A 12,249-nucleotide genomic window follows, 5' to 3' on the forward strand; every position below is an offset into this window, starting at 1 on the left:
GTGACAAAGGTGCTCTGGTAGACCAGAGCCAAATAAGGTACAGCCACGAGTGGACTTCAACTATTAGCTTTGTTGGGTTTCGCCCGTTTTACAGCGGCAGTTTCAAATTGTGAGATTTGCATAGGAAAGAGGTGTCAATGGGACTTTGAGGTTCTCTGTAGGCCTGTGTCCATTTTACCCACCAAACTGTCTCTATTCAACTATGACAAGGGAAACTCGGTTTCCTATCACCCCTTTAATATTCATCGTATTATTATTATTAATAACTTTTTATAACCTGAAAAAATAAGATGAATTTTGTTCAACTTATCCACTTCTTCCTAGACAAAGGCTCTCTCTGCTTTCTGTTTATCCAACCATTTGTAGCTCACATAGATCAGATTTGTCCTCCTCTGAGACTTTCAACAGGCTTTTGAACAAGAGAGGTGATCTGTGTAATGACACTTTCTTCTTCAGCTCTCCTTGTTTTGGCAAGACTACTCCCATATTTTCTTAAATATTTTCCAAACTCATATTTGCAAAGCTTCCAGTTACTGTATGAATGGTCAGTTATAGCTTTGTTCCAAACGTGTGTAATTAAATTGTGTATCTCCATCTTGACCACCTCATGTTTTAACAAAGAGTTATTAAGCTTCCAGTAGGTTGCTCTGCAAAGGCTATTGTCAGAGGCCAAAAGTTTAATGTCAATATAATTAGCTATATGATCAGTCAGGGGAGTGTTACTGGCTAGCTCACCACTCCTGTGTTTTTTTATTTTGACAGATGTTCCGTGATTATTATGTTACCGACATAAAACAAATCTGCGCGAATGTTGTTCCGGCCGCTGTAGTTCCTACCAAGAATTTTGGAACAGAGGAAAATATCCGCTAACATAAAATAAATTCAAACATTTCATCAGACTTTATCAAACTATTTTATTAGGTATGTGGTTTCTTGTGTTGAACTCACTTCCTAGCCAACCTATTCTAATACATTTTTCACAATTTCTATTGTAGTCTATTCCACTGTCACGTGAATGGTTTATTTATCAGAGCCTACACTGTATGTCTATGATTATTATAATTAATCTGTAAGTGGCAAGTCTTATTTTCATATACATGATAATGTAGTAATATTGGTAACAGAGCCACAAAGGACAAACAGAGTTTTTTATTTGAAAATAATTTTACAGTTCAGGTACAACTTTTTTTTACAACCATATACAGTGAAGAGATAAACATTAATTTATCAAAAAAAAATTTTTTCCAAAAGGAAAGAACATAAAGAGAACATACATTGAATACATCTTTGATTTGTTACAAATAATCTGTAGTTTGAATTTAGATCGCCACCATATGTTTTTTTATTTGTTAAGATTTTGTAGAGTTCCGTTTGGTGTTCACTTAACGAAAATATATTTACAAAATGTTAAGAGCAAATCAAGAGATCTCACTACAGCGTAATGTGGTCCCTTTATCCAGCTGTTATATTATGTCACTCTTCACACGCGTCAACGTGACATCATACGAACAAATTCTGTGAAGAAACAAAGGGGTGGGGAGGTTTAACTGAAGGAGGCACCGTCCGTAACGCCATCATGACCCCATAGAAGGCACACAAGCAAACATACAGACACACACTGTCATTCTCAATCTGTCTGTCTGCCTGCCTGCCTGCCTGTCTGTTTGTCTGTCTGTCTGTCTGTCTGTCTGTCTGTCTGTCTGTCTGTCTGTCTGTCTGTCTGTCTGTCTGTCTATCTATCTATCTATCTATCTATCTATCTATCTATCTATCTATCTATCTATCTATCTATCTATCTATCTATCTATCTGCCTGCCTGCCTGCCTGCCTGCCTGCCTGCCTGCCTGCCTGCCTGTCTGTCTGTCTGTGTCTGCCTGCCTGCCTGCCTGTGTGTGTGTCGGGATCTCTCTCTTACCTTCAAAGTCGACTAGTCCGTCGCCATTGAGGTCCACGTCTCGGAGGATCTCATCGATCTCTCTGTTGGTCAGTTGCTCCCCCATCAGCTTCTTCATGGCTTCCCGGAGCTCCATTATACTAATCTGACCGTCACCGTTGGAGTCAAACTGAGACAGGGAAAGACAGAGAGAGAAACCAACCCTCATTCTCAGCCAAGGATTAGAAGTCACTACAATACAAATTACTCCCTACCCAACACACACACACACACAATTGCTGTCTGTCTCTCTCAAACACATACTACTGACCCGTGTTTCTCTCTGTATCAGGGTTTTTAACTGACCTCTTTAAATGCATCTCTGAGTTCCTTCACTCCGATCATATCTGCCGTTTCTGCAAGCATCTTGGGGCCCATCAGTTCCACAAAGTCTTCAAAGTCCAATTTGCCGCCACCTGCAGGTCACACAGAAGCACAACTCGTTGGGTGTTTTTTACACTGCACACTGTAAATATACAGGAAATATTCTTAGAAATGGCTGATTTATCATATTCAGTTCCATATCAAATTCAACTGGTTTAGTTTGGATTTCTATGAGTCTCAAGTTGATTTCACACTTACAGATGGACTGGCCCAGTTCAATGAGTTCCATCTCCGTGGGCATGTATCCCATGGTCCTCATGCACTCGCCCAGGTCCTTGTAACTGATGTAACCTTTTTTGTTCTTGTCAAACTCCACAAATGCTTCACGAAGCTCTGGATACACACACACAAACACACACACACACACATACACACACACCCACACACAACCACACACACAGGAAAGGGAGACAAGGTTAGTGTGAGAGATTGCACCTTGAGGGTTGGGGCGGTGTGTTTGGGAGTGTGGAGAGAGTGAGGAGTACCTTCTATCTCCTCTGGTCTCAGCTCTCTGTCCTGGTGGAGGTGGCAGTGGGACACACAGAGGCACACTGTCAGTATCACACACGCACGCTCAGGCACACGTGCTCTGGAGGCAGGCAGGCACGCACGCACGCACATACACGTACCAGATGTTTGTTTACGTGCACACACACACAACACAGAGCAGATGAACGCAAGTGTAGTTTATGGAAAGACGGAAACACACCATAGAACCACAGATATCATGAACAAGATGGCAGTGAAGATCTGGAATGACCCTCAGTGACACACATGACAACCAATCAGTCTGAAGAAAAGAACAGGAGAGGAGAAAAGATAAAAACAAAGAAGCACAACTCTGGCTTTGTATTAGAGTGTTCAATTACTCAATCACTTTCCCACGTGACACACACTAAAAAATGATACCATTATAAATTGATACAGTTTGTAAAGTTCCAGGATTGGATTTTAGAAGACTAAACTATCTAAGCCAGCGATTGAATATCTGCTGAAAATCTATAGGGATTAAATTGTATGAGAGATTTTTGTATTATGGTATGGACAGTGGGAAAACACTTACAACCACCATAAATCACTGTAGTAATATGATTTATTGGTGGGAGGTTGCCTGGCAACAGCTGGAGATTAGGAGATTTGGGAGGTTTAGTTTGAGTTAGGCCATTGGACACATGTCTATTGTTCATACGTACAGTCCACACACACACGCACACACGCACGCACACACACACACACACACACACACACACACACACACACACACACACACACACACACACACACACACACACGCACACATGCACACATGCACACTCCTGTTTCATAGACTAGGCTGTTAGTTTGAGTGTTCTGGCTGCAAGGGAAATACAGTATAAGGCATAAATCCCTTAAGATCTATTTGTCTGTCCAGCATGCACCATGATATGTTACGACCCCTCACTGGAATTTTGCATTCTAGATGAACACACACTAGATCCCCAGTACATTCTAGATACACGCACAATAGATCCCCACAAACTTTCTACATGCATCCATACTACATCCTAGTTACATCCAAACAAGATCCCCACAACATTCACACTACATACTAGATAAATCCACACAAGATTCCCACTACATCCTAGATACACGCACAATAGATCCCCACAAACTTTCTACATGCATCCATACTACATCCTAGTTACATCCAAACAAGATCCCCACAACATTCACACTACATACTAGATCAATCCACACAAGATTCCCACTACATCCTAGATACACGCACAATAGATCCCCACAAACTTTCTACATGCATCCATACTACATCCTAGTTACATCCAAACAAGATCCCCACAACATTCACACTACATACTAGATAAATCCACACAAGATTCCCACTACATCCTAGATACAGCTACATATCCACACTACATCCTGGAAGCATCCACACTACATCCACACTACATTCTAAATACCTCCACACTACATCCACACTACATCCACACTACATCCACACTACATTCTAGATACCTCCACACTACATCCACACTACATTCTAGATACCTCCACACTACATCCACACTACATTCTAGATACCTCCACACTACATTTTACACAGAGAGAGCACAGTGCCTCTTCTACTGTGCTGTCGTGCACATGCTTCCCTCCCTTGCTACTTCAAGGGAGGGAACCCTTCAACCTTCAACCTCTGTACCTGTACTGCTGTCTACCAACGCTTTTGATTGGTTGCCCGGTGAAGACCAAGGATGTGAAATGACACACCTGGAGGTATGACAAGGAGGTGGGGCCAGACACGATGTTATGTGGTGAATATGAGATGACGCCATAACGATGTGAGAGTGTGTAGTCAGGGAGGTGTGAGGTGTGTGAGACTCCAGAATCACATGTGTGTGTGTGCCAGAGTGTGTGTTATATATGTGCGTGCTCGCAGAGAGAGAGGAACAGAACGTGTATGCGTGTGCACCTGAGTGTACGCGTGTGTGGGTGACTGCAGGCGTGGTGTGTGTGTGTGTGACTGCACGTGTGGTGCGTATACGCGTGGTGCATGTGTGTGTGACTGCACGCGTGTGCGTGTACGTACGATCTGGGTCAGCGACAAGCCGTGTCTCAGGAAGATGCAGGCGGGCCCCACCATGCTGTGCAGCACGGTGCAGTTCTGGACCAGCGCACACAGGGGGTCCTTAAACTCTTGCTTCACCCCTGAATCCTCCTCCCCCTCCGGCTGAAGCTTCTCCCCTGTATCCCCCTTCACCCCCGGGGGGGAAGTGCTCCCCTCCACCGCCCCCTTCAGGCACAACCAACCCTTCAGTCAACCAACTAGTTAACCAACCAGTTCATCAGTAACTAATCAGGTTTGACCGGTTGTTAACCAATCAGGTTAACCTAGCAGTCTAGTAGTTGTGTCACCATTGGCCCCATTAATGTGACATACTGAGTTGGCCCTGTGGATGTCATGACAACTATCCTCAAAACGTGATGACTTTAATTACTGTCTAATGACTTTAAAATGGTCTGTCTTTCATGTTTCTTTGACATAGGTGGGCTTTTCAATGACACTCACATCCAATCACCATCTATCTCTTTCTCTCTCGCTCGCTCGCTCTCTCTCTCTTATTGGTTGTCCCCTCTATTTACCCGAGGCTAAGATGTTCATTAATTCTACTTAGTGATCAGACATTTCAGAGTCTCAATGCAACCTTGCATAACATAATAACATCTCTCGCAGTGACAAGGGAAACCATGTGTAATTATTTAGTCTAACTATAGTATGTCAAACCGTGTTTGATCGCATTGTGAAATCAACTTTCAACATCAATATCAAACCATGTCTCTAAAAAAATTTAAAGGATTACAAATACAGAAAAGGACAAATGAAGATAGGAACATCACCACTTCTGTGTTTTTGAATGTTAAATGCAGAAACTGTGACCATTCAAACTATTTGTGCATTACATAAAATAGATTTCAGATATTGGACAAAGCAGTTTAAGACAAATGAAAAATAAATTAAATAAATACCTTTTTTATGATTTACAGTGAAATGTCAATGCTTGGATTGGAAGTATTAAATTGATTTATGTTAAACCATGTTAGACTTTCAGTTTTTAAAGTACATGCAGAGTTGATCTATGTTCAAACTAGAAATGTTTTAAAAACACAGTTCCTCAGCAATTCTTGGAGTAAAACATGCTCCATTAGATAAGTTACATCTTCGGACATTCCACGTCTATCAAAACAGAAAAGAAACCCTCCTTGACAGGTTCTTACCTTTTTCATTTTGTTTTTCATGGAAGGCTTTGTACAGTTACCCATACCCTGCACTCTCTCTGTTGGGTAACTCACTCTTTTTCCCTCCCTCTTTCCTCTTTCTCCCCCTCTCTTTCTCCTGCGTTTCTCTCTCTCCCTCCCTCTCTCGGTGTCTACTGAATTAACACGGTGTGCTGGAGAAAGGACACCCGACTAACGGTCCCATCCTGGGCTGAATCCTGTTGTTAACGCTGAGAGTATCACAGAGGGGATCTCACTGAGCAGCCTCTAATCCATGTTCAGATGCTCCCAGATGGCCCAATCTTTCTGTTGGTCATTTAAATCGGCTAAAACACCCCCAGTTCGAAAATAATCATAAACCTAACCCCAGTTCTCGGGGACAAACGGAACCTCAGACTGAACGTCATGGATCTCTGTTCAATTTCCTCGTACTCCCCTGCTACTCACGCATCTAACTATGAAATCACCCCTTCTTTTAATCCCCCCCCTATCTCCCTCCCTCCCTCCCTCCCTCCCTCCCTCCCTCTCTCTCTCTATTGCTCATTCTCCCTTGAGCTAGGCTTGTTGCACCACACCACTGACAGCACTTACAGTGGGGTTGACAGATAGAAGGGGGGAGAGAAGGAGAGGGATGGAGAGAGAGAGAGAGAGACAGAGAGAGTGTGTGAGAGAGAGAGAATTAGAGGGCACAAACGCAAAGGCCGTAATCCCTCCATTTCAGATTAAAGGGGAGAGATGTGGCTGAGAACAGCAAAGGAGAGAATGCCAGTAAGGAGATTGAGAGAACCGGAAAGAGGGTGAAATCGAGGAGAGGCGGGGAGATGAAGAGATGGATGTACGGAAGAAGATGCAGCAGAAGAGATGGCGAGATGAGGATGAAAGGAAGAGGGATCAATGCATGATTAAAAGGGACAAGACTGCAGGGCAGAAGGAATGTGAGGAAGGCAATGAAACAGCTTGAAATAATTCTTAAAATAATTAACAAACGGTAAAAGAAAATGCCTTGGATGTAGAAGCGATGTCCTTGGGACATGTGGGTATGTGGGTGTGTAGGTGTGTCTGTGTGTCTGTGTGAGAGAGAGACAGACAGACAGAGAGAGAGAGCGACCCGGTGAGACAGATATGTGTGTGTGGTGTGTGTAAGAGCAAAAGAGAAGAGACATAGAGTGAAAGGCGGGGGCATCACATCAACTGGCAGTGTGGTCCTCCTAATGCAAATTCCGATGATCTTATAGGATGGTGAGAAGAAACAACTCCCCTCTGATTGGTGGGAGGTTAATGCATAAGCAAGTTTAAGCAGCTCTATGATGAAGTTCAGAGAGAGAGAAAGAGAGAGAGAGCAACACGACAGGCCAGACATGAACCATGTTCAACCCAAACAGCTCATGCCTCACGTTATATGACAAATCTCTTAGCTGCCAGTGTGTTCCAGCTGCGTTGGGTTAGACAGAGTCTGGGCCAGGGTCAAATATATCATACTACAATGCTGAGTTCTCGCTCCCAGACACAGTAAGTGTCGGCACAGGGCTGAACTCATCATCTTACTCTTGATCTTAAGACTCAAGACTCAGGATTAGAAAGAGATCAACTGAATCCAGTTCTGCCCCTAAGGAGACACTTCTTCCTAGAGTGTCCGAGGGCGAGGGGAGCGAGAGGAGACCAAGGTCATCGCAGGGATGAACCCTGGGATATGTCCAGGTTTCCAGCTGCGGCTCTCATAAACCGCTGTAAACAGAAAAGCCTGATAACTTGCAGTCAATTTAGTCATTCACTGCCCTTCCATGAAAAGTCCACGATAAGGATTATCCATCTACATTCGTGTAAGTGCGTGTGTTTTTGTGTGTGCATTCACACTCCATATGGAAAGAGTGAGTAAATGCGTCTCGATTGAGTGGTGACGGCAATGACAGATGTCATTTCCACAGTCAGCTGACTGTTTCCTCGTGTCCTACCCTAACCCTCTCTCTGAGGACATAAACCCTGATGGAATAAGGACACATCATGGCAGGGGAATACACACATCAGTGCCATCATCTTAAATGCTCTCTGTTACAAAAATGTTTTGCATTAGCAGTTTCATTGGATCTTTTTCAAGTAGCTAGAAAGTGTTTTCATAACAGATACAGTCCTGGCTACGAACAGGACATTGTCTTGGTTGTTCCCGATGCTGTGCTTTCTGTAAACCATCCATACTGTAACATTAGATTGGTTTCACTAACTGGGTATGGATCGTTTCTGCCATATCCCTTTTTCAAAACCTTTCCTGTTAAGTCTGCGAGGGTCAGTAACTGAGTCAGGTCTGGTGTGACCAGTTGACCACTGTTCACACATCCGGCTCACCAGTGTTTAACTTAGGTTCCTGTTACCGGGGTCAAAGGTTGTTTCTCAGCCAAGTCTTGTTGTGCACTCTGGTGCCATTACAGTATACCACCACTAGAGGACAGGTTCTGATCAGGGTGTGTTGTTTCAGATCCAAAAAGATTAGCTGTGAAATGATATATCGAGAATCAGTGAAGTATCCGCTCTCGTTGAAGGGCAGGCAGCAACTTTGGTGGAGATGAGAGGGTAATCTCTTTTAAGCCAAACTCTTCTCAGAAGAGTGTCAATTAAAATGTGTGACACACACAGGCAGAAGGCTCACACACACACACACACACACACACACACACACACACACACACACACACACACACACACACACACACACACACACACAGACAGACAGACAGACAGACACACACACACACATTCCAAATCACATCCTCTGTCCTCTCTTCCTCCAACATTTACAGACAGACAGAAACATTCAATATGGCTGTCCTTCATTAAAAATCTTAGCTGGCCGTCTGGTAAACAACATTGGCTTAATTTCAACAGTAGAAGCTGTGTCCATCTTGGACCTGGAACGCTGATTACATAAACGCAAAAACACATGTGCTCCTAACCTTTAATAATCGAGTTACTTAGATAACCGGCTACCCTAGCCTGTCTGTACAACACATCATCATGATTCACACAGCATGGAGTTCATTTGCATACTGTGGCTTGAAACATAGAGCAGGTCTGTGTTTTATTTCCTCAGGACAATGTAAGAGTGTGATAGTTTATTTTGACACCCATCTTTGTGTTTTATCTTCATAATAAAGCAAGGAGTTTTTGGGGTAGGTTGTTGAACCTTCTTGACAGAATACTTTTTCAGTAACTTGTATTTAATGACTTAAGTCATGGTATAAGTTGAGTGACATAACTCAATAAGCAACTCTCCAATAATGTTAAGCCCTATTGAACCCCAAATTCCAAACACAAATTAAAGATCCTGTAAAGTGGAATTGAAAATGAGTTTTAAGTTCATCACACCACAGAAGAATGTGTTGTTAACTACCCATCCAAATTCGAATAAAAAAAACCTCAGACAAGTCTGTTAAATTAGCCTTTGAAATCGTGAGAAAATCAGCAGTCTTCTCTTCTTGAGACTGGAGGGGCGTGTCGCCTGAAAGAGGTGAAGCTCCGCCCCCTCGAATTGATTGAATTTAGTAACAACAGCAACACTAGCCAGATCAATTGCAGATATCATAACAGACCTACCTGCAGTCTCTGAGATTACTTTGTCTTTGCATCGTACCAGCTGAGTAACAGAATGCAACCGTCTGTGATCTGACGTAGATAGGTCGGTGGTGTGACGTAGATCGGTCGGGTTTTGGCTCCGCCTATACAAAACCCGAGCTGAAGACGGAAGAGAAACTGTTCAACGGTCTAACTCCACATTTCAGTGCGACAAAGTTTTCGCGCTTTGCACATGCTTTACAGGATGTTTAACACTGTCTCATCTGAATCGTCATAGCGATAGCATAGACAACGTGAACCTCATTCAGTCCAAACGGTCTCCGTGGAGACTAAGCCCATATCCACGGCATCCCATAATCTACCGACACAAGGTAGCCAACACTTTTTCAGCAGCCTCTCAAAGTAGCTCAAACCTGTGGCTGATGTACGATATTGATACATTGGCCGTGTACACCCAGATGCAACCAATGCCCTTAAGCCTGGTGAATGATGACATGGCTCCATTACTTACTGTGTTCATTAATAATGGGACTCGGCAGGAGTTTCTGGTTCCTGACGTGTTCTGCGGGATTTGATCTCTATCAGGTATCAGCACACACACACACACACACACACATAAATACACTAAAACACATGCACACAGACACTCAAACCCTTACACACACACACACACACTCACACACTCAGACCCCCAAAACACACCCACACTCACAGACACCATAACACACACACAGACACACAAAGGCTCGGGTAACGCAACCCTAACCCTTGACTGGGACTCGGAGAGTCCACAAGGACACACGAGTGCTGGGACAGCTAAACATGTCCAGGTGTCATGTTCTCATCTGGTGTCTGGTGACTAAGCCTGTCAGAAGGGGAGAGGGAGATGCGACAGAGAGATAAGGGGGTGGGGGGGAGGGGGGGAAACAGGTAGAAGGAGGACGATATAAAAGCTCAGGGGAGTGAAGAAGATAGAAGAGAGATCTATTGTCACAACCAGGCCATCCCAGGTCAGAGAAGGCACCGGAAGACTGACGCTGACACACACACGCACACAAACACACACGCACACAAACACACACGCACACAAACACACACGCACACAAACACACACGCACACAAACACACACACACACATCCATCCACAGATGTTTTCGTAGCGTGCAATGTCATGGTTGTGACGTGTGCGTGGTAAGGGGAATGCGATCCGAGCTGGCACAACAGGACTCGAGGTAGGGCTCCTGTTCGGCGTCTCCTACGGATTACACTTCTAATGTCCGAGCTTAGAGCAGAGCACACACGCTGCGGCTTCTGTGGCTCGGGTTACAGTCAGAGCCCTACGTTCTGTGGTAGCATCAAGCCCCTGAGCTAACAGTTTGCATGGACGCTAAAGGAAGAGACTAATCAGCGAGCCCGCTAAACTGGGCTGTCCCTTTGTCCTTGCGTGTTCTCCAGATCAGTGATTCAGAGCCGATGGGGGCACGTAGAGGAGACACTTTTTGGTTTTGGAGAGAAGCCAGGGTTTATATTTGGCGCATACAGGCTTAGATTTTCAATCAGGCACTGGAGAAGATTTCAATCAGGCCATGCATGAACACACACACACACACACACATTTGGGTGCTCATGTGTACATTCACACTGGCTCACACACACACACACACACTCACCTGTGCGGGAACACACACACGTACCTGTCCAAACATCGATTCCACCATAGGGGACAGGTCAGCGGCTTCCTTCTCCCTCTGAAGGTGCTCCTCCTTCTCCTCCACCTGCTCCTCCTCCTTCCTCCGCTCCTCCTCCTCCTCCTTCCTCTGCTCCTCCTCCTCCTCCTCTTCCTCTTCCTCCTCCCTGGCTGCTATCCCCCTGGCAGATCTCTGGCGGGAGCTGCTGGGGGGGAGAGGTTTGCTGCCTCCGGCCGGGGCGTCTCCCTGCTCTCCTGACCTCTTCTTCTGCTTCTCCACCTTCCTCTTGATGGCCGCCTGGACCTGAGAACCCCAGAAGGGAGCGAGTGTTCTCATGATCAGATATGGATGGATAACTGCCAATATACAGCCCATTCAAGCCCACAGACATGATATCATCAGGGAGTTCCCGTAATGTCATCAAGAAATGCGAGACTTTCTGTTTGGTTTATCGTTCGTTTCCGGGCTTTTTACTTTAGTGAAAGATGCTATGAAGCATTATAACTCTGGTGAGACATTGTAGAGCACGTTCTTCCTTTTGATTCGAACCCATATTTTTTTAAACGAAGCATAACAACATTACGCCACTTTCAAAAACATTGACATCCCTTTTTTGCTACTATCGTATCCAGCAACTCCTCCACATCAACTTTACACAAACACACAGTCGTGTTAAATAGCTGAAAATGGGCTCTCCACACACAAATGGACTTTTCCACACAATACACCTCCTTCTTAAATTCAATTTCTTGCAATCATGTCTTGTACACACACACACGCACACACACCTGTTTCGCTGTTTTCTCCTGTGGGGCGCTCATTGCTGCAGCACCGCCTCCTGTGGCGCTTGATCCCTCTCGAATGATCATGAACATCTCAGTGTTGTTGGCTCGCACGCTTTTCTCCCTC

At 44.5% G+C, this 12,249-nt stretch overlaps 1 protein-coding gene across 3 annotated transcripts; it reads right to left on the minus strand.

Moving 5' to 3' along the window:
* Positions 1–1,145: 1,145 nt before the first annotated feature.
* Positions 1,146–12,249, minus strand: cabp2b (calcium binding protein 2b). 3 transcript variants are annotated; one of them, XM_062476907.1, is made up of 7 exons: positions 12,129–12,249; positions 11,347–11,643; positions 2,803–2,833; positions 2,516–2,650; positions 2,240–2,349; positions 1,916–2,063; positions 1,146–1,515 (listed from the first exon to the last, which is right to left on the minus strand). In XM_062476907.1, exons 1-7 carry the CDS (start codon positions 12,213–12,215, stop codon positions 1,490–1,492), a joined length of 834 nt encoding a protein of 277 aa, XP_062332891.1. In that variant the 5' UTR covers positions 12,216–12,249; the 3' UTR covers positions 1,146–1,489. The 3 variants fall into 3 exon arrangements, with proteins under 3 accessions (XP_062332891.1, XP_062332893.1, XP_062332892.1); XM_062476909.1 differs by lacking the exons at positions 11,347–11,643; positions 12,129–12,249 and adding an exon at positions 6,089–6,516 and having other exon boundaries at positions 1,153–1,515; XM_062476908.1 differs by lacking the exons at positions 11,347–11,643; positions 12,129–12,249 and having other exon boundaries at positions 1,153–1,515; positions 2,803–2,980.

The sequence above is a fragment of the Osmerus eperlanus genome, chromosome 13 (assembly GCF_963692335.1).
Source record: "Osmerus eperlanus chromosome 13, fOsmEpe2.1, whole genome shotgun sequence".
NCBI classification, from domain to species: domain Eukaryota; kingdom Metazoa; phylum Chordata; class Actinopteri; order Osmeriformes; family Osmeridae; genus Osmerus; species Osmerus eperlanus.

What these genes read in the sequence shown, in the direction of transcription:
- cabp2b (XM_062476907.1), bottom strand. Translation starts at nt 12,215, where the DNA reads ATGTTCATGATCATTCGAGAGGGATCAAGCGCCACAGGAGGCGGTGCT. An exon ending in AGGAGAAAACAGCGAAACAG is followed by an intron (nt 11,644 to 12,128) that starts GTGTGTGTGCGT and finishes TGGGGTTCTCAG; the next exon opens with GTCCAGGCGGCCATCAAGAG. An exon ending in TGAACTGGGCCAGTCCATCT is followed by an intron (nt 2,350 to 2,515) that starts GTAAGTGTGAAA and finishes TGTGACCTGCAG; the next exon opens with GTGGCGGCAAATTGGACTTT.